Below are 26,344 nucleotides of genomic sequence, written 5' to 3'. Positions count from 1 at the left end.
AGTAGAGAGTATAGCCGTGCAAAGGCCCTGAGGCAGGAAAGTATTTGGAACAAAGTTGACAAATTGAGATGAGGTTTTTGTCTGTTCGCATTAGAGCGGTGATTCCCAAGAGGGCACAGCTTTTTCTCCCCACCCCAGCAAATATGTGTCAACGTCTGGAGATGTTTTTGGTTGTTTGGGTTATCATAGCTGGGGGTGGGGATTGCTGCTGGCATCTAATGGGTAGAACCCAGAAGTGCTGTTAACATCCCATAATGCACAGGACAGCCTCCACGACAAAGAATTACCCGACCCAGAATGTCCGTCTTGGCTGAAAAGCCTTGCGCCAGAGCTCCAGTAGGGTGACAGGCTCTATAGACTGTTCACGAAAGGGCAACTTTTACATGACGGCAAGGAAGCAGCGAAACAGAATCCTAAGGTTTGGAATGAAGCAAAATCCCTCATACAGTCATAAAACAAACACAGTAAATCTGGATGCGATGTTGGACTGCTTCCCTGGGTCCAGAATTTCCCTCGACCCTGCAAAGTCTATGTTAAATACCTTCTTCTTATTTGTTCCTTTGGTCAGTGCCTTGTGTCTTTTACTGACCTGCCTTCACTCATACAGTTTAGCATTTTAACCAACAGCCTAAGTTAAAAACTCCGTGCATTTACCTTAGTAGGAAATATTCATTCTCTTTTCTGGAGTGAATCATGAAATGTGTAGTCCATGTGACTTGGCCTCCTGTTGCTTTTTTAAATGCCTCCCTCCAACCACACGTGGCCTCCTCGCTGCTCCTCACCCATGCCCTCTGTGATGCTGACCCAGGGCCTTTGCCTTGCGTTTTCTTGCCTTGGTAAAACTTTTCCCTAGGTATCTGCAAAGCCCACTTCCCAACTGCTTTCTCAGGAATATCAGCTTCTCATTCAGGTCTGTCTTACTTATCTTATTTAAGATTATAGGGACTTCCCTGGTGGTCCAAGGGCTAAGACTCTGCACTCCCAGTGCAGGGGCCCAGGTTCCATCCGAGTCGGGGTACTAGATCTCATGTGCGGCGACTAAGCTGCTGTGCCACAACTAAAGATCCCACATGCTACAACAAAGACCCAGCACCACCAAATAAATAAATATTTTTTAAAAATTACAAGGTCCTCCCACCTTCTCCACCTCATTTATGCTATGTCCCACTGCTTTATTTATCTTTCTTTAGCTGTTGTTGTTCAGTCACTTAACTTGTTGTACTAACGCAAAGCTAAGATAGATTCTCATGTTTGCATTTTTATGTAAATAACATTTTGTTGTTGCTGTTGTCCAGTCACTAAGTTGTGGTCCGTCTCTTTGTGACCCCAGGGACTGCAGCACACCAGGCTTCCCTGTCCTTCACTATCTCCCAGAGTTTGCTCAAACTCATGTCCATTGAGTTGGTGATACTATCTAACCATCTCATCCTCTTTCACCCCCTTCTCCTCTTGCCTTCTTTAGTACATAACAGCATCTAACAGGAGAAGGCAATGGCACCCCACTCCAGTCCTCTTGCCTGGAGAATCCCATGGACGGAGGAGCCTGGCGGGCTGCAGTCCATGGGGTCGCTAAGAGTCAGACACGACTGAGCGACTTCTCTTTCACTTTTCACTTTGGTGCATTGGAGAAGGAAATAGCAACCCCCTCCAGTGTTCTTGCCTGGAGAATCTCAGGGACGGGGGAGCCTGGTGGGCTGCCGTCTGTGGGATCGCGCAGAGTCAGACATGACTGAAGCGACAGCAGCAGCAGCATCTAACAATTTAAGTGTTTACTTGTTTGTTTCTCTTTCACCCCACACTGGAAGCTCCACAAGGGCAAGGAATTTCTTTTCTCAGCCCCTGAAAGAGTGACGAGTGTCAGGCTCTCGATCAATACTCTTGGAGTGAAAGAAAGGATTGAGAAGTAGAGCAGCCGTCTTTGACAGAGCCTCGTTCTCAGTTAGACTTTGCTAGCTGGGGTCCTGTATTTTCTTTGTTGTGTTATGACTGCATCCTTTTGTTTAATTTACTCACTGTTAATCATATGTCTTTTTTACAGTTTGTCATATCTGTACTTTGAATTCTTTCCCTTCCTTAATCAAAAATTATAGTAATTTAATGAGTAAATGATAGGTAGTACAGACACACATTAAATGATATTTTGCAACACTTAGCATTTCTTTTACTTTAGGGAGAATTACATCTCTCTGAGTCAGACGTTCTGTTGGGAGGAGATGTAAACAACATACTCTCTTAAAGCCTTTTGTAATTCTATTCAGATGAAAATTTAGGAAACTGAAACTTTTTAAAATTCTAGAAAGAATATCAATAAATACATGTACATTTGTGGTGTTTTAATATATTGCGTTATGAATACATTTTTTGCTCTATTGCATGGTAATAGTTACCATTATTTTGAATGACTTCATGATATGGCAGTATGTTGATGCTCTAATATCAAAAATTATTTTGATAATATTGGATATTTAATCATTTGGCCTCAAGTGTTCGTTTTGATAGGTGATAATAGCTGATTAGGAGGAGGGGCGGGCTGTTACACGTTTTGCTCATTGTCTTACTCACATTTTGCCCCCAGCCAGCCCGCCTCTCTGGGCAGTGGTTGTTCACATACATGCTCTTGTTCCCACTGAGTTTATCTTCTTGAACTTACGTCCAAGGATGCCCTATTGACAGGTGTGAAGGTCTCCGCGGCATAGAAAGGGCTGTAGAAAGGGCTTCTTGGGGTCCTCTCGTCCTAAGCCGCCTTTCTCCTTGTGACCTTTCACTTTTGGTTACCCTGACTTTTCTTAGTAAGAGATCTAATTTTCTCCAGATTGACTCTCAAAACCACAGTGGACTGCTGTCGCTTCTACTTTCTGGTGATGGTGATTATCAGCAGGAGGACCCCAAGAGAGGTAGAGCCCAAGTCCAGCTCTTCTGGGGTCAAATCCAATTGCCGCTTCACTGAGGGACTGTGCATGGTTGACAGTGGACTTCAGGTCTTCCTGCGAGGAGAGGGGAGCAGAGCCTCAGCTCCTGGGGTCGGGGAGGCAAGGAAGGGACCCAGGGATTGCAGTCAACAAACCCGCTTCGGACTCCGACAGCCCCAAGAGCTGGAAAACTTTAGTCAGGGTATAAAACTCTCTGGGCAACCAGTTCTGAATCTGTAACTGAGACTGATTGTAATAAACCACCTTCCAAAGTTGCGGGGAGGGTCACAATAACACAGGCCCCAACCACCTTAGCACCTCACTGGTATTGATACGTAGGCACAGCATGTTCAGCACCTCCTATCAGGTCCTTCTGCTTCTCAATACAGAATCTCCTTCCTACTCCAGAGAAAGGGTTCGAGCAGGGTTTACGACAGAAAACAGGAGCATCTACAGGTCTCCTTGTGACCATGTGTCATAACAGTATTGTCCAGTGCATTTAAAAGGACCTTTCTAAAAATGTTGACTTGGCAGATGGCATTGAAAACAAGCTGCTTTTAAATTTTTAGGTCAAGCTATTGTTTCTCCTGGCTAACTAGAAATACTGTCCTGCTGAAGTACCATTCTTAACTGTCAGCCTAAAACCTTCTGAGCCACTTAATACAGTGGCAAGTTCCTCCCTGCCCAAAGGGACAATTTAGAATTTACAGGATTACTGCTGGATCTCATTACTACTGATAGAGAGTGTTTCCACGTTCAGTTCCAGTACCAGTAGAAAATCATTTTTCATCTAGATTTTTCTGTGTTTGAACACATGAATCTCTAACAAGGTGAGAAATGGCTCACTATGCAGAAGATGAGGTTCCCTTCCTTCTTTGGACGGATTGGAAAGGAAGTAGAAGAACCTGCCTGGCAACGCAGGTTAGATGTAAGAGACATGGGTTCGGTCCCTGAGTTGGGAAGATCCCCTGGAGGAAGGCACAGCAACCCACTCCAGTATTCTTGCCTGGAGAATCCCACGGACAGAGAAGCCTGGCAGGTGGCAGTCCATAGCATCGCTCAGAGTTGGACATGGCTGAGACAACAGCACGCACGCTGGTAGTGTGAGAGATAACAGAGGGCGATACGGACGTTCTCCTTGCCTCTGGGGCCATATCGTGCTCACAAGTGAGTTGTCTGATCTTAAGCAAAATCTTGAAGTCTTAGAGATATAACCGATTCACTATGCTGTAGAACTGAAACTAGAATTCCACATGCTGCGTGGCCAAGAAAATTTTTTTTAGTTAAAAAAGTGTACAAGTTGAAAGTTTAAAAAAATTAATTAAAAAAAATCTCCAACTGTAAGATGGAATGATGCTCACTGTTCATATTTTTAGGAGAAAAGATGATTTTTAACATTTTATTTCAGTTTTTAATCGAAGCATGGTTGGTATACAATGTTGCGCCAATCTCTGTTGTACAACAAGGTGACTCAGTTATGCATGTGTAGACATTCTTTTAAAATATTCTTTTCCATTATAGTTTACCCCTGGAGATTGGATGCGGTTCCCCATGCTGTACCGTAGGACCATGTTGTTTATCCATTCTCAATGTAATAGTTTGCATCTACCAACCCCAAATCCCAGTCATCCCTCTCCCTCACCTGCTCCCTGTCGGCAGCCACAAGTCTTATTTCCATGTCTATGAGTCTGTTTCTGTTTTGAGGATAAATTCATTTGTGCCATATTTTACATTCAACATAGAAGTGATACCATATGGTGTCTCTGGGCCCATCCATATTGCTGCAATTGGCATTATTTTGTTCCTTTTTATGGCTGAGTAGTATTCCATTTTGTATATGTACCATATCTTCCTTATCTATTGCTCTGTTGATGGACATTTAGGTTTCCATATCTTGGCTCTTATGAATAGTGCTGCTATGAACATTGGGGTACAGGTATCTTTTTGAATTCTAGTTTTTTCTGGATATATGCCCAGAAGTGGAATTGCAGGATCTTATGTGCTGTGCTGTGCTGTGCTTAGTCATTCAGTCGTGTCCGACTCTTTGTGACCCCATGGACTGTAGCCCACCAGGCTCCTCTGTTCATGGAGATTCTCCAGGCTAGAATACTGGAGTGGGTTGCCATGCCCTCTTCCAGGGGATCTTCCCAACCCAGAAGTTGAATCCAGGTCTCCCACGTTGCAAGCAGATTCTTTACCATCTGAGCCACCAGGGAAGCCCCGGGATCATATGACAACTGTATTTTTAGGTTTTTGAGGAACCTCCATACTGTTCATAATTTACATTCCCATCAGCAGTGTGGGAGGGTTCCCTTTTCTCCCTACTCTCTCTTCCATTTGTTATTTGCAGACTTGAGGAAATACGATTTTTATGCAGCAGTTTCCACACACGCTCTGTTCTGTAGGGAGCTCACTCACCTAGCATTATGAATAACCAGGGTCTGTCCTGACACACGAAAGTGTGTTTGCTTCTTTTGACGAAGATGTGTTGATTTTGTGAAAGTAAATTCTTTAAAAGAGAGCTTTGACTTGCCGTTTGCAACAGCGTAGCCCTTAGGTTCTTTGCTGCCTGGTGTTCCAGCAGCAGTCCTCATTAGGGAGCACCAACACTTCTGGAAGCCTGAGCGGAGGAGGGGCTCTTCATTTCTTCACCTAATGGGCTCCACTTAAGGCAACTGTATTTTTGGCAAGATGCTCACCTTCTCCTTAGAGGTGATGGAATCAGTAGCCTGCCCTTGGGTTGAGTATAAGTCAAAATATACAGTGACCGCTTCTTTTGCTTCGCATTCAATCTTTTATTCTCAAAGATAAATTAACACATCTGATTTTGTGCCAGTGTCTGGGATTTACTGGTGTTCAGTGATTGTGGGTAGAAATAACTGGGAAATCAACAGTTCTTCCTAAGGCAGCATGATGAATTTTAATGTGTAAAATCTGGAAATTTTATACTGGCTTGCTTTTCATGAGTGAGTGAGTGCTCAGTCATGTACAACTCTTTGCAACCCCACAGACTATAGCCCACCAGGTTCCTCCATGAGATTTTCCAGGCAAGAATAGTGGAGGAAGTTGCCATTTCCCCCTCCAGGGGATCTTTCTGACCCAGGGATCAAACCTGCATCTCCTACACTGCAGGCAGATTCTTTATCTCTGGGCTATCAGGAAGCTTGGGCTGGTTTTTCTAGATTTTTACAAATTTACAAGGAGAGCAATATTCATTATCTTTGTAAGCTGACCACATGCAATGAAAACTTCGATTTCTTTTGTTTATTCTTTCTTTTTGGGTAGAGTGTGATTCATTTATTAGTTGCTAAAATTTTACAAAAACTCTGAATTAAAGAACAAAAACTCAAAATCCTTGTCAATCAAAATCCTCATTTTTATGTTTCCTTCTGTGTATATGCTCAGTCATTCAGTTTTGTCCAACTCTTTCAGTCCCTGAGGTCACTCTTTGTGACGGCATAGACCGTAACCCACCAGGGTCTTCTGTCCATGGGACTTCCCAGGCAAGAATACTAGAGTGGGTTGCCATTTTCTTCTCCAGGGATCTTCTCAACCCAGGGATTGAACCCGGGTCTCTTGCATCTCCTGCATTGGCAGGCGGGTTCTTTACCACTAGTGTCACCTGGGAAGTCTTGAAAATATGTAGTTTTCATAATTAGAATTTTAGTGGCTATAGTTATTAAATAATTTTAGAGAACAGACTTCAGCTCCAACCTCTGAGTCTGTGTAGGGTTATCTGCAGTGGTCACCACTAACCACATATGAGGGATTTATGGAGATTTATAGCTCCAGGAGGGGAATCAGGAGGTTCCAGCCAACATTTACTGGAACCTCTAACTACATTTCTCCTGGCAGGTGGAAAGAATGCTTCATTTCAAAATGTTGGCCAGGAGCAGAATCACTTTTTGGCAATGGTTATCTGAAGAGTTCTAGAGGAAATAATTATACAATGCCTTCGGTGACTCACTAAAATTTTTCTTAATCTCAGATAATGCTTGCAAGACCCCACATTACTGAGAAATGACCATAAGAAAAATTTCCCCAAGGTTTCAGAGATGTTGAAAAATTGATAACTAGAAGTCATGCATTCTTCTTAAAGTTAGGTGTTGGATAGGTTCTGTTTATGAAACTTACAAAACAAACTTAATTGCCTGTAAGGCAATTCTGCAGCCCAGACTGACTCTAGTATGTCTAGGGCAAGGTTTGTTTGTTCGTTTGTTTTGGCTGCACCCTGCCGTGCAGCTTGGGGGATTTCAGTTCCCTGACCAGGGACTGAACCCCAGCCACGGCAGTGAAAGCACCGAATCCTAACCACTGGAACACCAGGGAACTCCCTAGAACATGTTTTTATAAGAGATGACACTGAACAGATAAAACTTAGCATGAAGGAAAGCAGAAAGTAAAAGGAGCTTATCTGTGTGATCAAGCTAATTGCAAATCTGTTTTGAATTTATTCAGTCCTGTTGAGATTCAGCTGTGGATACTCTGTTATAAAGCCAGAACCTGTAGGAAGAAAATGCAGAAAAGCAAGGCAGATATTAGACTTCATGATCAGGAAAAAGAGCAGTGGGTCTAAAGAGCAGTTAGTTCTTCCTTACTGGTGTTACTGTGCTGGGTCGCTCAGTCGTATCCGACTCTGACTCTTTGCAACCCCATGGACTGTAGCCCACTAGGCTCCTCTGTCCGTGGGATTTCCCAGGCAAGAGGGGGTTGCCATTTCCTCCTCCAGGGGAACTTCCTTACTCAAGGATGGAACCTGCATCTCCTGCATTGCTCATTTACCACTGAGCCACCTGGGAAACCCCTCAAAAAGCAGGAAACCTACAAAACTAGTTAGTCTTTTGTGAGTCATGCTTATACAACACCCACTAATAGTCCTGGGTTTAATGTGTGTCTAGAAAGTATATTTTGTTTTGTTCTGTCCTCTTTGTTTTCAAAGAACATGTGATACCAGCGTTCTATTAAGACCCTGTCCGCCCTGTGGTTCTGTCACCTGCAAAACCATTGGCCTGATGAAGCAAAGAAATTCTATTTTCTCATTTATGGAATGGCATGCTTAGTTATCAGGATCCTTCAGTTTTGTCCTTGACTTCCTAAATTTGAAATGCAACTTTGTATTTCCCCCTCGTAAGTAGGAATGAGACCTTTTTCTTCTAAAATTTGTGAGAATTCCTTGATGAAAGTTGTTCTCCCCTGACTCACTGATGCAGCATCGTTGTCAGTGGAGGCCCTGGAGCCCGGGAAGAGTATAACGGATGTCCCAGAATTGTGTGGTGAGGTGGCCCACTCAACCTGTCCAAAAACAAACTCTGGATCCCTAGAGTTTATCCTTTATTCTGCCCCAGTCCTATCCTATTGGACTTCCCTGGTAGCTCAGACAGTAAAGAATCTGTCTGCAATGCAGGAGACCTGGGTTTGATCCCTGGGTCGGGAAGATCCCCTGGAGAAGGAAATAGCAACCCACGCCAGGATTTTTGCCTGGAGAATCCCATGGACAGAGGAGCCTGGCAGGCTCCAGTCTACGGGGTCACAAAGAGTCAGACATGACTAAGTGACTAAGCACAGCATTACTGTCTACAATTCCCGCCGTCTGTGAATGGCAGTCCTTTTTAACCCAGTTGTTCTGGCCAAAAACGTGGGGCACCCAAGGCTTATTTTTCCCTTACGCCCCGTCTTCTGGCTAATGTCAGGTCCTGTCAGCTGTACCTGCAATAAGTGTTCTGAATGCAGACGCTTCTCACCACTTCCTCCACAAGCAGTCTCTCATCATCTCTCATCTGCTGGACTGCCCTACGCCTTTTAGTTTTAACTCGTCTCTGCTTCCAGGCCTGCCCCCGGTCAGTGGTCCAGCGCCCCATCTCCATCTGCACCACCAGGTACCCCTGGGGCAGGTGCAGCAGCCTCCTCCCTGGTCCCCCTGCCCCACCTGCTCCCGTTCAGCACGTTCTCCACACAGCAGGCAGCACAGCCTTGCAATAAGGCAGATCAGACCATGTCACTTCCCTTCTTACATGTTTCCAGTAGCTTTCCGCGGTGCTCATGGGGCTTGGGAAGCCGTCCCCGGTCTGGCCCTTGCCTGCTTCCCCTGCCTTACCCTCCCTCTCAGTCTAATTGCACTGGCATCTCTCTGTTCCCTGGATAGGCCAAGCCCTTTCCCAGTTCAAAGCACCCTCATTAGCTGTTCCCGCTGCTTGCTTGGAAGGGTGTTTCTGAGAACTTGGCAAGTTCACTCCTGCACTTTATTTAAGACTCTGCTTCAGTATCCTCCCAGACCGCCCCGTCCAAACGCTGCCTGCACCCGCACCCATCCCTCCCTAGTTCCTTACCCTCTTCTACTGCTGTGTCTGCTGGTCCACAAGGAAAGCAGCTTTGTTTTATTCACAAGCAATGTTGCACCCTGCCCGTGTGGGTGTGCAATGAACACACTTAAATGAATGATTCGAGTTAGACTTTAAAACCTTTCAGCTCAGGGAAGGATGACTGTCCCTGAAGTTTCACCTGTCAACCCAGCGCTCTATCTAAAACCCTTATTAAGGGTGATTTCCCTTGGTTTGGTTTGGAAGAACAGTTTCATACCCTTGGAAGAGATCACGTAAAGAATCTAAGCCATTGGCTGCTTACTATCGATCCTTTGAAGATCCTTTCATCCTGAGTGAATCAGGATTCTTCAGAGGAATGTGAAATAAGGGATTGTTTTGAAGAACAAGTTTTAAAAAGATGACTGGAGTCTAGGTAAGAAATGTGGATTCGGGGAATTCTCTGCAGGTCCAGTGGATAGACTCTGTGTGTTCACTTCCGAGGGCCGAAGTTCAATCCCTGGTCGGGGACCTAAGATCCCACGAGCCTCGTGTGCAGACCAAAAAAAACCAATAGTGTGTTTGTGGAGAGTTCTGGGGAGTGAAAGCCAGCAGGAGAATAAGAGGGTGTGGGGTGTGGGGCAGCAGGAGAGGGGTGACCTGGACTGGGGTGGGAGTAGGGGGCTACCCCATGCCCAGACGGTCAGTGTTATGGGGGAAGTTAAGTAACTGCTCATGACACAGGGAGGCAGGCATTTTAGGAACTTTAAGCAAGTCCATTGAGAAAGTATTTTTGTTATAAATGAATTTAGAGGAAATAGGTCTTACTGAAGAAAAGCGCAAGGCAATTCCCATTAGGAATGTTTCTAGGGTTATAGTTTTGGGCTTCACTGAAGTGACAACTGCCCCGAACCTTTCTGAAGGTGCTTCACAGATCCGCTGCACAGTCCACGCACATATCCACACACACGATTTATCGTTAGGTTAGTTAACCCTGAGTCAGGCTAGCACTAGAAGCCCGCTGGTATTCAAGCCCATCACACTGTAGGATTTTTTTGGAAATTCTAGTATTTGTCACAGATATATTTTCTGGAAACTCCTTTCTTCTCCCCCTTTTTAAGTTTTTTTTGTGTTCCTTTGTTTTCATCTGTAGAATCTGAGTTTTATTTAAAATTCCAGATGGCTGGCTGGCTGGCTGTCCTTAGTTGAGTGTTTATTCTGTTATTTTTTTTTTTCACTTTTTTTTTTTTTTAAAGAAGTGGCTCTTTTCACCTCAATGCCGTATTTTGCTTTTTTAGTGTAGTTTTAAAAATTGATGATCTAATTTATACATGTAGTAAAATGAGTAGCTGTTGTACCTAATTGCAGTGTGTGAGTAACAAATATTCTCACCGTTTATCTATTCAGCCTAAGGATGATTTCTTGGCAGCAGAGTTAAATCTGCTTCGAAGCTTTGTCTTTGTCATTTTGCTTTGAGTTAATGCTTCCCTATTTTAGGTTTCCTGTGATTTTTTTTTTTTTTTTTTTTTTTTAATCTCAGCTACTCCTGGTCTCTGGGAAATTTCTGAAAAATTTTTGAAGGCTCATTTGATTTGTATAGATTTTACCCGTATATTTTTAAGGTTCAACCAAAAAGTTGAAAGTAAGTTCAGCTGCCACCCAGACACCATCAGGCATTTAAAAAGGTCTATTATTATGTTGGAAGAGAAACTAAAGCATCTTATTACAGGAGAAAGCAAAGAGCTTTTTTTTTCCCCTGGGTCTCTAGAGATGGCATTTCCTGTCTCTCCTCTGATAGGAGCAAAGAGCTGTGATGACTTCACTCCGTGGCTCCAAAAGAAGTGCCTATTATCTTTTTTCTCGAGAACAATTCATCTTTATTTAGAGCTTGGAGGCACACTTTTTAGATCCACACTTGGTCACTGCCCCGCGAAGAAATGTTTGACCATTGTTTGTTAATAAACAAGAAACACATCTGGCAAGCTGGTTGGTTTGTTTAACTTTGCAACTGTTGAAATAAAGCCATTAAAGGAGGGAAGATCTAGCTGGCTACAAAGGGCCGCTGCTATTTAGGTCATGGGATGCTCCGAACCATCAGAAGGGCTTTTGTTCCATCCACTGGTTTCCTAAGGGATCAGCCAGCGCAGGGTTTTTGTGTCTTTTAGGCAAATCCATTTTGGAGAACACATACTAGGCAAGAAAGACTAGAAAAATCAGTGACACTAATTTTTTTTCCTCTCTCTTAAGCCACAGGAAATGCAATCACAAGTGTGCTTCTTGAATAACTGTTTTGGCGTTGCAGGGGGTGGGGGGTGGGGCAGGGAGTGTTATAACAGGAGCCCTTCCTGGGAAAAAGCTCATCAATAAAGTTGGGGTCCACACTGTGCTTGAAAATAAATGTGTATCTATTATTCAACCTGGAAATGAAGAATCGGCAAGAGAATTTACTATCTAGTAGGTTTTCAATCGAATTATCCCCTCATGCTTCCAAAACACGGCCTTTTTTGGAAGACTGGTCTTCAGAGCCGATCCCTTTGCTGGTGAAGCCCGATCCACCTCTCCTGTGCAGGATCCATCACTTCTGCACGTTCTTTGGGTGCGTTTCCTCTCAGTCAGGACGGCGCTGGCTGTGAGGGAGCTTTCGTTTTGTGAAAACGTTCATTTCAGAGCTGCTGTCGAGTTGGAGCAGAAGCTTAGAGCCCAGCTCTGAACTGGGTGCCGAGGTTTTCTGTTTGTGTCTGTCTTTGAATCTCAAAGCAAGATTGGAGAGAAATGGGGACAGCTTTTCAGCAAACTGTAGGACACCAGAGACCTGCATAGGAAACGGGGCTGGTCCTCTGGACAGTTTGGGGCCGAGGGGCACAGCTGAGCCTTCGTCCCCCTCCCGGACCCCTCATTCCTCTGTCTCCCCAGGTCCTCCCCCGCCCCCGCGTCTTCTTTAAAGGGACGTCTGTGGCTTTCAGAAAACCCGCTCACATTCTGTACTTCCCCTCAAAGCGCCTCAATTCTGCTCTCGGCTCATCTTACGCCTCCCTAAAGCCCATCCTTTCTTATCTTGTTTATGCCTACCTTCGACTCCATCTCTTTTTGGTCGTATCCATCTCTTTTCTGTCATATCCCTCTGTCTATTATGAGACTCAAAATACGAAGCCCCACGGGGCTCCTCCAGACCAAGAAAAAAATTGCTAGACGGGTAAACCTTGCTGTCAAGAGGCACTTAAAATGGTGAAACGTGACCTCCGAAGAGAGACAAGAAAACATTCCCTTATAAAGGAACACTGTTCTTTAAGAAAAAAAAAAAGAGTCTGATTTTTGTCTCCTCCTCGCTGGCCTCCCGGGGTCAGTTACGTTGTGTATCTGGGCTAAGCCATAGGTTCTGATGAGGTGAGAGAAAAGGCTGTGAGTACCGAGGAGACCTCTCCACGCCCGCCACCCTTTCGCCTCCCTCCTCCACTACACACCCCTCCCAGCTGAACTTAACTCCTCGGCCAGAAGACAGACAGCACATTCACGCCTAGTCGTCTGAGGACGGTCATTTATTAAAAGGACCATTTAGCACTCGTGGAGAGGATTCAGGAAGAGCTAAGGGATGGAGTGATACCCCACCCCACCCCGGGCTGATCACAGTGGGGAGCGGCCATGGCCCTGGGTCTCAAAGGGTAGGGAAGCCTTGTAGGAACTTCAGAGATGAGCTATGGACACTGCCAGGCTGGAGCTGTGGCCTTTGGTCAAAAGACCTGTCAGCTCTTTGCGTCCTAGCGGCGGTGCAGGTGGAAATTCCCGCTCTCTGATCTGCCAGAACCCGTCAAGTCTAACAAAACCAGGGGGAAGGTGCTTTTGTGCATGTGGTCCATGCAGGTCAGAACATCCTTGGAATCACGCTGACCTCTCTGTGTCTCACAGGCCACATCTGATCTGATTTATTGGTAATTTTCTCGATCAAAGGACACCCAGAATCTGAGCCTCTGTCAACACCTGCACTGCTGCCCCAGGGTCCAAGCGTCCATCATTTCCAGGGTTAGAGAGGGACTCCCACCTGGAACATTCTTGCGTGACATCCCCGACTTCCCAGGTCATGCAGACAAAAAGCTTACAAGACTTTGCACAGGCTGCACCTTTCTTCTCTGACCCCATGTCCTCACATTCCTGAGACTCACTTTGGTCTGACTCTTTGATGTCCCTGATGGTCAACACCAAGCACAAACCTGCCACAGGGCCTTTGCAGATGGCAGGGAGGTGAATTTAAGTCTAAGAAAATATAAGTTACGGAACCATCTACCCACCCAAAACTTAGACAGGTATTTGCAGCAGCATTATTCATAATAGCTGCAAACTGGGAACGGGTCACCCAAAAAATTGCCATGTGGCAATAAAAGGAATAAAGTACTGATATGTGTGATCATTGGAAACGTTAGGCTAAGTGAAAATTAAGAAATGTTGAAAGTGTGATGTCACAAAGGATTTAATATTGTACGATTCCATTCGTATGAAATATCCCGAATAAGCAAATCTATACAGATGGGAAGTGGCGTGGTGTTTGCCTAGGGCTGGGGAAGATGGGAGGTGACAGCTAAGAAGTTCAGCATTTTTTCTGAGGTGATACAAATGTTCAAGGGACTTCCCCGGCAATCCAGTGGTTAGGACTCTGTCTTCTAATGCATGGGGTGAGGATTCGATCTCCGGTTGAAGCACTATGATCGCACATGCCTTGGGAGGGTGGGGTGGCAGAGGTATGACCAGAGAATTTTTTAATTTTTATTTATTTTTATTTGTTGGAGGCTAATTCCTTTACAATATTGTAGTGGGTTTTGTCATACATTGACACGAATCAGCCATGGAGTTACATGTATTCCCCATCCCGATCCCCCCTCCCACCTCCCTCTCTACCTGATCCCTCTGGGTTTTCCCAGTGCACCAGCCCCAAGCACTTGTCTCATGCATCCAACCTGGGCTGGTGATCTGTTTCACCATAGATAATATACATGTTTCGATGCTGTTCTCTTGAAACATCCCACCCTCGCCTTCTCCCAGAGTCCAAAGGTCTGTTCTGTACATCTGTGTCTCTTTTTCTGTTTTGCATATAGGGTTATCATTACCATCTTTTTAAATTCCATATATATGTGTTAGTATCCTCTTTATCCTTCTGGCTTACTTCACTCTGTATAATGGGCTCCAGTTTCATCCATCTCATTAGAACTTATTCAAATGAATTCTTTTTAATGGCTGAGTAATATTCCATGGTGTATATGTACCATAGCTTCCTTATCCATTTGTCTGCTGATGGGCATCTAGGTTGCTTCCATGTCCTGGCTATTATAAACAGTGCTTCGATGAACATTGGGGTGCACGTGTCTCTTTCAGATCTGGTTTCCTCGGTGTGTATGCCCAGAAGTGGTATTGCTGGGTCATATGGCAGTTCTGTTTCCAGTTCAGAGAATTTTTTTAAATGTTCTAAAGTCGATTGTGATGAGAGTTGCCTATTTTGTGACTAGACTAAGGCCCATTGAATTGAACAGTTTCAGTGGGTGAATCGTATGGTATATGAATTACATCTCAGAGCGATTAAAAATAAAGATCTGATTGCCATCTTTGTAAAGCATTCCTGTCATTTTCACAAGTAGCATAAATAACTCTTAGCATTCAGTATTATTATAGCTAAAGTCTGAGATGCAACTCTGCGACCATTGACTTATTACTGTTTTCATTTCTCATTTATTTTTTAAGTCTTACATTTCTTCCGAGCACATGGGCCAGATATTCAATATTTAAATATCCTTGGAGTGGGTGAATTTTTTGTCAAGTCTTAATGTGAGAAAGACAGAGTACTAATCATGGGTGTGTCTCTGCCCCCCCCAGCACTTTCACGATGGACGGAAGGCACAGCAGCACATAGAGACGTGCTGGAAGCAACTAGAATCAGTAAGTGAAAAACCAACCGCTCAAGAAATGTCTCTACAGATTTTTCTGATCTGAATTTAACTTAAGTTTGAATCAACACTAAGTACAAAACAGAGACCCTAACGTCTTTAGAGATTTTTTACAATTTGAATTTAATTGATTTCTAGAGATTGTTACTGGAAGTAAAATGTTGAGCCCCAAAGAGCCCAAGTGGAACCTTTTTTCTAAAAATCATAGGGAAGGACAAAGATTAGACAGTTTGGATGGAAATAAAGGCAGATTTTAAAATAACTTCCTGAAGTGATGACATGGAACAAATCAGTTCAGAAAACAATGCTTTTGGGGAGGGGGAATCAGGGAATGCCAATAAAATTATGATACAATTACATCTTCATATAGTAATCTCATGGTTTCAGTAACAACCACTTTCCCTGTCACCATCTTCCTCTGCTCTTAGAGTAAAAGACGTTTTGAGCGGGATTGCAAAGAGGCCGACCGAGCCCAGCAGTACTTTGAGAAAATGGATGCTGACATAAATGTTACGAAAGCAGATGTTGAAAAGGTAAGGTGAAAGCGAGAGTCTTTTTTTTTCATTTCCCCTTTTAACGCTTGTCACGGTATCCTCCCAGACTGCTGGTCCCCAAGTTCTTCTTTTTGATGCAGCCACAAAAGGCCACTCAACTTGGAATTATTTTCGTTTCATGTCAACTTGGGGTGTGGGGTATTAGTAGGCGGCTGGGGGGGATCTAAAATTTGGGGAAATCCTCAGTGTTATGATTTGAACAGTGTGTTGATTTCTTTAGTCACCAGGACGATTACCGTGGAGACAAACCATGAACCTATCTTGGGGGTGGTTTCTGCAGACTGTGGTTCTGTCTTAATGGCTTTTCAAAGAAAAAAATCGACCTCTTAAAAGCTGGAGCAGACCGCCCAGCGTCATCTGAAAGAGCTTGGCTGCTGGCACTGTTTCTGATAAAGAGATAAAGAGACTCACACTAGTGGCCAGAGTTCTGATGGACTCATTCAGGTTGCTAACAGGTTGTAACCCAAGGCTTGCATTGGGAGGTCCTCTCCAAAGCTTTTCCCAAAATGGACTTGTGTTGTTGGCAATTAGGAATATTATTATAAAGCTTGTACTGTGTCTTCTTGTGGTTCCCTGTGTGTTTTTTCCCTAGAAGCTAAATTTTCTTTTTATAAAAGTCATCAATATGAGTGTAAACAAAATTAGGCTGTTAAAGAACCGTATTCATTCCTGACTGCCCAGGGCTGTTTTGGCATTCATAGCTTCATGCTTTTACATGGGGAAAAACACTGCGTTTTCGTAGATTTCTTTCACTTTTTGCCAGATTATTTGGAGATGAATTTGCTTGGAAAATAGTGTAAATTAGGTATTTGGTTATTTGCCCAATTCTGCCAAATTCCTTGCTCAAAGTCTAGGCATAGATTAGTATGCCTTCCTCTAAAATTACCTAGTATATTAGAAAACACATTGTTAATATCTATATTTGATCTTGAATGGGGATATTTACTTTACCAAAAGATATATTCATTTGCTGGTAAAATTACCATGCTCATAGTAACGTGACAGTCTCTCAGTCGTGTCTGACTCTTTGCAACCCCATGGACTGCCACCCACTGGACTCATCTGTTCACGGAATTCTCTAGGCTGGAATACTGGAGTGGGTTGCCATTTCCTCCTCCAGGGGATCTTTCCTATCCAGGGTTTGAACCTGAGTCTCCTACATTAGCAGGCAGATTCTTTAACACTGAGCCACCTGAGAGGCCCCAAAAGGTACCATAAATTACCATAAACTTACCATAAGTTTTCATAAAGTGTTAATTCCCCAAAGTATTTAATATGTTATTCAATTAAAATAGAAGGACCCAAAGTTTATTTTTAAAAAAAATTTGAGGTTAAATGAACATAAAACTTTTGCATATTCATTTTAGAGCCAGATGCCTTGCTAATAAACTCTCTTTTTATTTCTATTTTGGGGTTTTCCATAGAAACAGTCGTAACAAAGGTAAATAATGACAGTCTTGTTTCTTCTTTTTCAGTCTTTATGCCTTTTTATTTATTTTTCTTATCTTGCTCTGCTGGTTATGACCTCTTTTATGCTGGCAGAAGCAGTTATTGTGGATTTCCTTATCTCATTCTAGATAAAGAGAGTGCTTCAAATGTTTCCCCATTAAACATGATTATAATAAGCCGTTATCAGGGTGAGGGATTTCCCTTCTTTTCCTATTTTGCCAAGAGGTTTCTGTTTCCTTTAATCTATTAATGGACAGATTACATTATTAAATTTTCTTATATTGAACCAAATTAGCATTCCTGGGACTAGTGTAACTAGATTTTGATGTATTTTTTTAAAATACAGAGCTGAATTTACATTATTAACATTTTACTTGAGATCTTGCATCGATGTTTATTGAAATCAGTTCAGTTCAGTTGCTCAGTCATGTCCGACTCTTTGTGACCCCATGGACTGCAGCATGCCAGGTTTCCCTGTCCATCACCAACTCCTGGAGCTTACTCAGACTCATGTCCATTGAGTTGGTGATGCCATCCAACCATCTCATCCTCTGTTGTCCCCTTTTCCTCCCACCTTCAATCTTTCCCAGTATCAGGGTCTTTTCCAATGAGTCTTTTCTTCACATCAGGTGTCCAAAGTACTGGAGTTTCAGCTTCAGCATCAGTCCTTCCAATGAATATTTAGGACTGATTTCCTTTAGGATGGATTGATTGGACCTCCTTGCTATCCAAGGGACTCTCAAGAGTCTTCTCCAACACCACAGTTCAAAAGCATCAATTCTTAAGCACTCAGCTTTCTTTATAGTCCAACTCTCACATCCATACATGACTATGGGAAAAACCACAGCTTTGACTAGATGGACCTTTGTTGGCAAAGTAATGTCTCTTCTTTTTAATATGCTGTCTAGGTTGGTCATAACTTTTCTTCCAAGGAGCAAGTGTCTTTTAATTTCATGGCTGCAGTCACCATCTACACTGATTTTGGAGCCCAAGAAAATCAAGTCTGTCACTGTTTCCATTGCTTCCACATCTATTTGCCATGAAGGGATGGGGCCAGATTCCATGATCTTAGTTTTCTGAATATTGAGTTTTAAGCCCACTTTTTCACTCTCCTCTTTCACTTTTCATCAAGAGGCTCTTTTGTTCATCTTCACTTTCTGCCATAAGGGTGGTGTCATCTGCATATCTGAGGTTATTGATATTTCTCCCGGAAATCTTGATTCCAGCTTGTGCTTCATCCAGTCCAGCATTTCTCATGATGTACTCAGCATATAAGTTAAATAAGCAGGGTGACAATATACAGCCTTGACGTACTCCTTTCCTGATTTGGAACCAGTCTGTTATTCCATGTCCAATTCTAACTGTTCTTGACCTGCATACAGATTTCTCAGGAGTCAGGTCAGGTGGTCTGGTATTCTTATCTCTTGAAGAATTTTCCACAGTTTGTTGTGATACACACAAAGACTTTGGCATAGTCAATAAAGCAGAAGTAGATGTTTTTCTGGTTCATTGAAATAGAAACCTGTGATTTTTCTTTCTTGGCTGTTCTAGTTTGCTTTATTAGTTTTGGAGTATTCCTTTTTATTTTCTAAATAATATATGTGAGAGGAAATTAAGTTTCTTAAATATTTTGTAATACTTTATAGTGGGAGTTTCTAACTACTGACCTAATTTCTTTATTGTCCTTGAAAGCATTCACTTTCTGCAAAATGAAAAATCTGATCCCACATGTAGTTTCCTGCACTTACCTGTTGTTTTTACACAGGTGGAAATATCGTTCCAGATTTTGCGTTCATAGTCCCAGCTTTTCTTGAGCGCTCACGGAATGCACATTGTAGTACTTCTTGAAGCCACTGAGTCCATCACTATTTGCAATCTTTAGCCTTTTTCTTCCTTTTTTTAAAAATTGAAGTATAATTGACTTACAATATTATATTAGTTTCAGGTGTACTTCACCTTTGTGTTAGTTAAGATCTCATGACATGTAAAGGCTTACCCATGATTGCTTCCAAATATTAATTGAGTATGAAAAATTGCATATAGACTGGCAATCCTCCTATACCAACATCACTGCCTTATATTTGCCTTATAATTAGGGTTAGGGTTAGGATCACATAAGAAGGTAGAAGTCACAAGCAGAAAAACCTGTGAGATTGAGAAGACAGTGTGTGTGATTATAAATGTGTGTTCCTTGGAATTTCCACTCTGGTCCACATTTAAAGTGGGTTCTCCAGGCAGCTGTCTTTTCCTGGATCACAGCCAGGCCAGGACCACATCATTCTGAATTTCCCACTTGGGGTTAGGGATTCCACACCTGCTGGGTGAGTTCTGGTCCTTTGTGATTGAAAATTTTTCCAGGGTGACTCTAGTTTTCCTCCCTTGGGTCGGGTCCAAGAGAGTTAATGTATCAAAAGCACAATTTCTAGGTCCGGTTGCAGCTTTGGGACTTTTCAAAGGTACTACCAAACTGAATTGCTCTTCTCGACTATTTTAATATTTCCAAGGATGCACTGTTATTTCTTATACAAGGACATATTTCTTATATAAGGACATGCACTGTCTCATGTTGGAATTCTGGGACATGCCTGGAAGTCCAGTGGCTGAGACAGTGCTCCTGCTGCAAAGAGCCTGGGTTCAATTCCTGGTCAGGGAACTAGATCCCGTGTGCCACAACTAAGACCTGGAATAGCCAAATGAATAAAATAAATAAATACTTAAAAAATAATAAGAACAACAATAACTGTGCTTCTCCTGACACAAACTAGGGAACTTCACATTTTAAAAATAAATAAACATTGGAATTCTTAAGTTATTCTCCTTAGGAGTGTGACTTGAAGCACTGTAATTTCCCCAAAGCAAAGCCATGATTTGATTGTTGTATTCGTTTTGGCATTATCTGTCACCAATGAAGCTTCTTGTCAGGATCAAGCTGAAAGGATGCAGTGTTTCAGTTCTTAGGGACACTTAATGTGATTTCCCACATTGACTTCTGAGAGTCTTCGGATCTAATATAAATGTCTTTTCCTCCAGTTTCTGCAAATGATTCAATTACCCAGTTGTCTTCGCGGTGACTCCCCCTCCTTTTTCCGGCAGTCAGCTCCACAGCCCTTGGGATGATAAGCCTGTGTTTAAAAAGATACTGTCGCTGCTCCCACCTCGAGTAGGGCGGACTTTCCTAAATTGCGCTTGTGTTTGATGACACTGTCCATGGGAACTGTATGTGCATGATGCATCTTCTAAGCTGCGTAGGATCTGGGTGGGAGCCTGATTTTCTTTTCCTTTGGGGAGGTTAATGGTCCACAGAGAGACTGGCTCTGTGTTCACACTGCCTAGATCTAGCCCAGCCCACACTGTGGCTTTGAGTTCACCATGAGTATGTGTGGCCAGGTGTTTCATCCTTTGCTTACAAGAGGTCATGTGTTAGCCTTGAGGTGCCCAGTTTAACTAAGTATAAATTTATATGTAGAAATAGACATTAAAAAAAAAAACCCACTGGAATTCTTATCTCTGGGCTAGTGAACATATTTGGATGTTGTGAGCATGCCATGTTCCTTAGAAGAATGATGGGGAAAGAAAGTCAGTTCAATGGAATGGTTTTTATTGGTGGTGAAATCTCAAGGAGCTAGGCAATCTCTTTTCCCTTGCCAAGAGGCTGCTATCAGAAAGTTTTGAATTTGAAAACTTGAAATGAGCTGTAGTGATTTGAAATGAGTGGAGCTGGGTTTGTCAGAGAACCAGTATAGAGTGGAACAGGTCATCTTGTGGCTTGTGACCTACATGTTCAAGGGAAACCAGAATTTTTCCCTCCCTTCTAAAGAGATGGGAAAGATAATCCTTACTCTCTGTCTTGTAATATTGAGAGGTCGAGGGACTGCAAGGGAACACGGAACAATCAAACCTTATTATGTCTCACTCAGCTATAGGAGTCTCATGTAAAAAAAGGTAATTGAAGCACTGAGGATAAGGTGAAGTATTCTCTGCTGTCCAGCCCTCCCCTTCCCAGACCCTTCTCAGGGGTGGTCACTTTTGCCACATGATATGTGTCCTTTTAGACTTGAAAGATGTTTTATTTATTTGGCTGTATCGGGTTGTGGTTGGGGCACGCAGTGTGTTTCGTTGAGGTGCATGGACTCTGGTTGTGGCGGTGGGCTCCAGAGTGTGTGGGCTCAGTAGGTAAGGTGTGCCCACACCCAGCTGCTCCCTGGCATGAGGAAGCCAACCCAGGTCCCCTGTGTCCAGTCGTAACCACTGGACCGCAGGGAGGTCCCTAGACCTTTTCAAATGGGTATTTATTGAGGTGCGATGTGCATACCATAGTGTGGCCACGTCTTACGTGGACAGCTCAATGAGTTTTTGCATATAAATGAAATTGTGTGCTGGGACCCCAGATAAGGGATGTTCCTAGGACCCCAGCAGTCTCCCTGGGACCCTACCCCCACCCAAAGTTATTATAGTAATAAACTATTGTCCTGGCATGTGACATGTCTTTGTTTAGCCTGTTTCTATACTTCATACAAGTTACACCATCCGTATTCTCCCGCCTAGCTTCTCTAACTCAGTGTGGCGTCTGTGAGATTCGTATTCTCGTCACCAGCGGGGGAGGTGTGTGTCGCCGTGTGGTGTCCATCGCTCGGATGTATAGTTTATCCGTTCTCGGGTTGGTAGATGCCTGGATTGTTTCCGTATTGAGGCCAGATTAAGAACAAAGCTCGCATGAGCATTTCTGTGCATCTCAGCTGGCAGACACGGTCTCCCCTCCTGCTCAGTTAAGCGTGCCTGAGGTGGAACCCTGAGTCACAGGTGCTGTCAGACCTTGACAAGGTGGCTTTGCCGGTGGACACCCCTTCAGCAGCTGCTCCTCACCCGCATCTAGGGTTGGTAGTCTCAGTCCTTTTATTTCAGCCTTTTTGATGAGTATGGAGTGGATTCTGGTAGTGTCTTTAATTTACCTTTGTATTTCCTTGATGAAAAATGATGTTGAGCATTTTTTCATATGCTATTATGTGCCAGTTATAATAACCTTTTTTTTTGTAAAGTGCCCAAATCTTTAGCTTATTTTAAAAACAGACTTGCTTCTCTCTAGCATATGGTGGTGGTGGTGCTTTAGTTGCTAAACTGTGTCTGACTCTTTGCGACCCCACGGATGGTAGCCCATCAGGCTCCTCTGCTCATGGGATTGTCCAGGCAAGAATACTGGAGTGAGTTGCTATTTCCTTCTCCAGGGGACCCAGGGATCCTGGGAACTCCTGACCCAGGGATATAATCTGTGACTCCTGCTTGGCAGGTAGATTCTTTACCACTGACCCACCTGGATAGCCATATACATATGTATGTATGTATATAATTATACAGTTATCTCTACTTACCTCAGTAAAGCTTTTTGCTACACTTTTAATTACTATGTGGCTGAGCTTTTAAAATTTTCATCACTACTATTGAAACATTGTTGTGTGATGGGAAAAGCCTAGGCAACTGGAATATTATCATTTCCAAGTCACACATTTATAAAGGTTAGCCTTAGAAGTACAGAGAGCCCAGCTCTCTGTGGCCCCATCTCTCAGAAGCCCAGTACCAGGGCCATCAGAGTGGACATGGTACCAAAGGACCACTGTTCATTGTCACCATTAAACTCTTCAGATAGTCTTGATTTTTTGGGGGGATGGTGGAAGAGTACAGTGTATAAAGAAGTGAACAGGACACTATTTTTTTTTAATCTTTATGTATATGACCATGCTGGGTCTTAGTTGCAGCAAGTAGGATCTTTGATCTTTTAGTTGCAGCGTGCAAACTCTTAGTTGCAGTATGCAGGACCTAGTTCCCTGACCAAGGATGCAACTTGGGCCCCCTGCATTGAGAGCAGGGAGCCTTAGCCACTGGACCACCAGGGAAGTCCCAAGACTACTTTTTAATGGAGTCAATATTTCAAGCTTTTATACAGTTTGGAGATTACTTGTGAAGAATCAGAATTCTAAGTAGCCATTAATTTATTTTTATAAAAATGTTTCTAGTAATGTCTTTCTTGCAGTTTCCTTTCATTTGGTATAGTTCTTAATCCAACTAAACTCCAAATTTGTCTATTTCTATGTAAACATAGGCCCCCCAAATGAGTTGCTCCATACTTTTTTTTTTTTCCAGAGAATTCTAATGGAATCAGGATTTCATGGTCTTATTCTCATTTTTTTTTTTTTTTTTTTTTTATTTATTTGGCTGAGCTGGGGCTTTGTTGCGGCCAGGATCTCCTTTGTGGTATGTGGGATCTTTTCAGTTGTGGCATGTGGGAACTAGTTTCCTGACCAGGGATCGAACCCAGGCTCCCCAGGCACTGGGAGCCGGAAGCCTTAGCCACTGGACTACTAGGGGAGTCCCTTATTCTCATTTTTTAAAAAAAACTTGTTTAAATTTGTTTTATGGATATATAGTTGGTTAATAATGTGTTAAATTTTACCGTACAGTAAAATGATTCAGTTATACATATACATGCATTCTTTTTCATATGGTTTATCACAGGATACTGAATAATTCTCCCCTTGCATACAGTAGGACCTTGTTGTTTAGCCATCCTCTGTATAATCGTTTGCATCTGCTAACCCCAACCCTCCAGTCCATCCCTGCCTCACCTACCTTCCCTCCTGGCAACCACCAGTCTGTTTTCTAAACTGTGAGTCTGTTTCTGTTTCACAGATAAGTTCATTTGTGTCATATTTTCTTGTGGGGGGAGGGTTACCATTTTTTAACTTTATGTCTTAATTGGGGGATGATTGCTTTATATCATTGTGTTAGTAGCATCTCCTTTTGTTGACAAAATTCCTGATCTGTGAAGTGTTCCCATCCATTGATTCATCCCCTCAGCCATTATCTCTGGCCTACATCCTGGCCAGGTGTGGGGTTGACACAGATACCGTCATGGAATCACTGCCTCCTTGACCTTAAGGAATTCGCCTTTCACTCTCTTCCTAATATTCAGGGACTGTATGGTGAATTTTCCCACGTGTTCCCTAAGTACTTCTTGAATGCCATTCTGGTGACAAACACATTAAAGTCGGTTTTTATCTGTCCCTATGCTTTGGAGTAATAACACGCTAGACAGACGTGGAAGGGAAGCGGTGCCTAATCTCTGCTTCCTGATAACGCTGCAGCTGGCTAGTGCGGCGCTGGGATGAAAAGGAAAAGGTTATCAAAATGAATGGAATGTGGACTAATATTCCCGAACAGAGAGCACAGTGTTTTCTAAATGCATGCATTAAACTGAGTTCATCCATGTCAGGCCATGAATAATTCCCTTTCTCCAGCTCGCCCTCGCCTTGTGACTGTAGGCTCTTACATAATTTCTAAATGCAAAATAAGATATTGTTTAACAGAAACTGCAGTTCATTTGGTTACAAGTAGCTGAAGAAATGGTTAGTGAGTTCGAGGTATGGTTTTTAAACTCTGGCATCAGTTTCTCCTTTTCTTATACAGGTCTAGTGTTGTTTAACTTGTCTGATTCTTTGACTGCCAACGTCTTCGTTTTCTAGGCGGTTGTTTGCCATCTAACGGTTAAGTTGCCTTCTTAATTTGAATTCATTGCAATTCTGAGTGTTGACTAACCAGAAGAATTCTCTATACCATGTGAGAAGTTGCCTTATTTGGCCTAATCATGAGTTTTCTTGTATCACCTGATTTAAGGAAATTTTTTTAAAGTTATATTAGATTAAAATGCTGACCATGAGCCCTTAGAACAGTGTATCCATTTCTTAGGAAGCTTGCATTCCATTTTTGTGTGATATTACAGCTTCTAAAAATATTTGACTTTGAACATTATTAGCTTTTAAATTCTTCATCAATGCCCCTATCATGAAGTATTATAGAATAAGACACTGAGTCATCTATGAATTAAGGTAGAATTCTAAGAAGTATGTGATAAAACTTCATGTTTCTAATTACAATAAAATATACAAGTACTGTTTTTATGTGTCATATATTACAAAATAGAATCTCTTAAAGGGAAAAATACAGTTTTAGTAAAGAATCTATGTCAGTATTAAGCAAGAATGAAGGAATTTACTTTGAATGATTATCAGTTTGATACTTATCTTAATAAAGCAAGTTAAATTTACTAGCTTAGGAGGTTGGCTTCAGTTGGAATCAGAGATGCTGGCTCTGTGAAGCATAAACAGGGCAAAGTTGTTCTAACTGAAGCCAGCTGAGTAGCAGAGTGTTAAATTTTTTTACCATTTGGGGAAACATTCTCTAGCAAGATGACTACTTTAGTCATTGTACGTATAAGGAATTGTACTATTAAATTTTTTTCTCTTCCCTTGCTGTAACTACAAGGTTGACATCTTTATTAAACATGTGAATATCTTTAGCACTTTCCCCACATTTGCTTTATAACAAATGTCTGCCTGGTTATCTGAAGGGATTGTTCACTGTAACAATTTAGAAAACAATTTTTTTTTTCCAAAAGAGGAAGTGGTTAGCATGAATGCAGGAAACAAATTTTGCAACGGCAGCTTGATCTTTTACTTTAAAATTTGTTTTGTTTGCAACAAGAGAAAATGTATAGAATTTAAAATGGATATCGTTGCTGTAACTATTCTTTAAAAGAAGATCAGTGTTTAAATCAAAGATGCCCAAAAAAGTCACTTTTGTTACCCTCTTGTTTACATCTGTCCTGTAAGCAATCATATCTGTAGAGTTTGTTTTGTTTATTTTGCTTCTCAGTGAACCTGTATTGAATGAACATCGGTTTCAGTTGTTTTGATGCTTTAATATTTGTCCTGAGTAATAATGGATGTGTTTCCTTCTTTTGATGCTTCCCATGGGAAATGGAGTTTAATGGAAATTCTCCCAAATTATTAAATGTAGAATAAATGTATTTGTATTTGGAAATGGGACACGACTTTGATCTATATCTTAAATGAATAGTATCATGATGAAGTTTTTTTTTTAAGGCTACACTCAATATTTAAAAATTGAATTTGTGATAGAAGTGTCAAAACATAAAATTATTTACTGTGGTTAAATGTTTCACATACCAGATACTCTTAAAGTTGCATTCAACTCCCAGCTCCCAGTTTTTGTTCATTTGCTAGTGATTACTACAGTCTCTATGTTGTTGACCTTAATTTTTGCTTATTTGCTTTGGAAATAAGTGGTTTTTGCTCAGCAAATGGAGTTTGGGTAAATAAACGTTTAAAAAGAAACAGGAAAGTCAAAATCTCAGTATC

General features: G+C 42.3%; 1 protein-coding gene across 16 annotated transcripts in view; it reads left to right on the top strand.

The window, feature by feature from the left end:
* FNBP1 (formin binding protein 1) overlaps window positions 1-26,344 on the top strand; it is a 134,604-nt gene that overhangs the window by 60,953 nt on the left and 47,307 nt on the right. For all 16 annotated transcript variants that reach the window (XM_070454559.1, XM_070454619.1, XM_070454593.1 and 13 more), the window contains 2 exons: window positions 15,062-15,124; window positions 15,561-15,665. In XM_070454559.1, the coding sequence (XP_070310660.1) occupies window positions 15,062-15,124; window positions 15,561-15,665 (168 nt within the window). The remainder of the gene's footprint in view (window positions 1-15,061; window positions 15,125-15,560; window positions 15,666-26,344) is intronic.

The sequence above is a fragment of the Odocoileus virginianus genome, chromosome 2, assembly GCF_023699985.2.
Source record: "Odocoileus virginianus isolate 20LAN1187 ecotype Illinois chromosome 2, Ovbor_1.2, whole genome shotgun sequence".
In the NCBI taxonomy this organism is placed as follows: Eukaryota; Metazoa; Chordata; class Mammalia; order Artiodactyla; family Cervidae; genus Odocoileus; species Odocoileus virginianus.
This window is presented reverse-complemented; position numbering and strand designations above follow the sequence as displayed.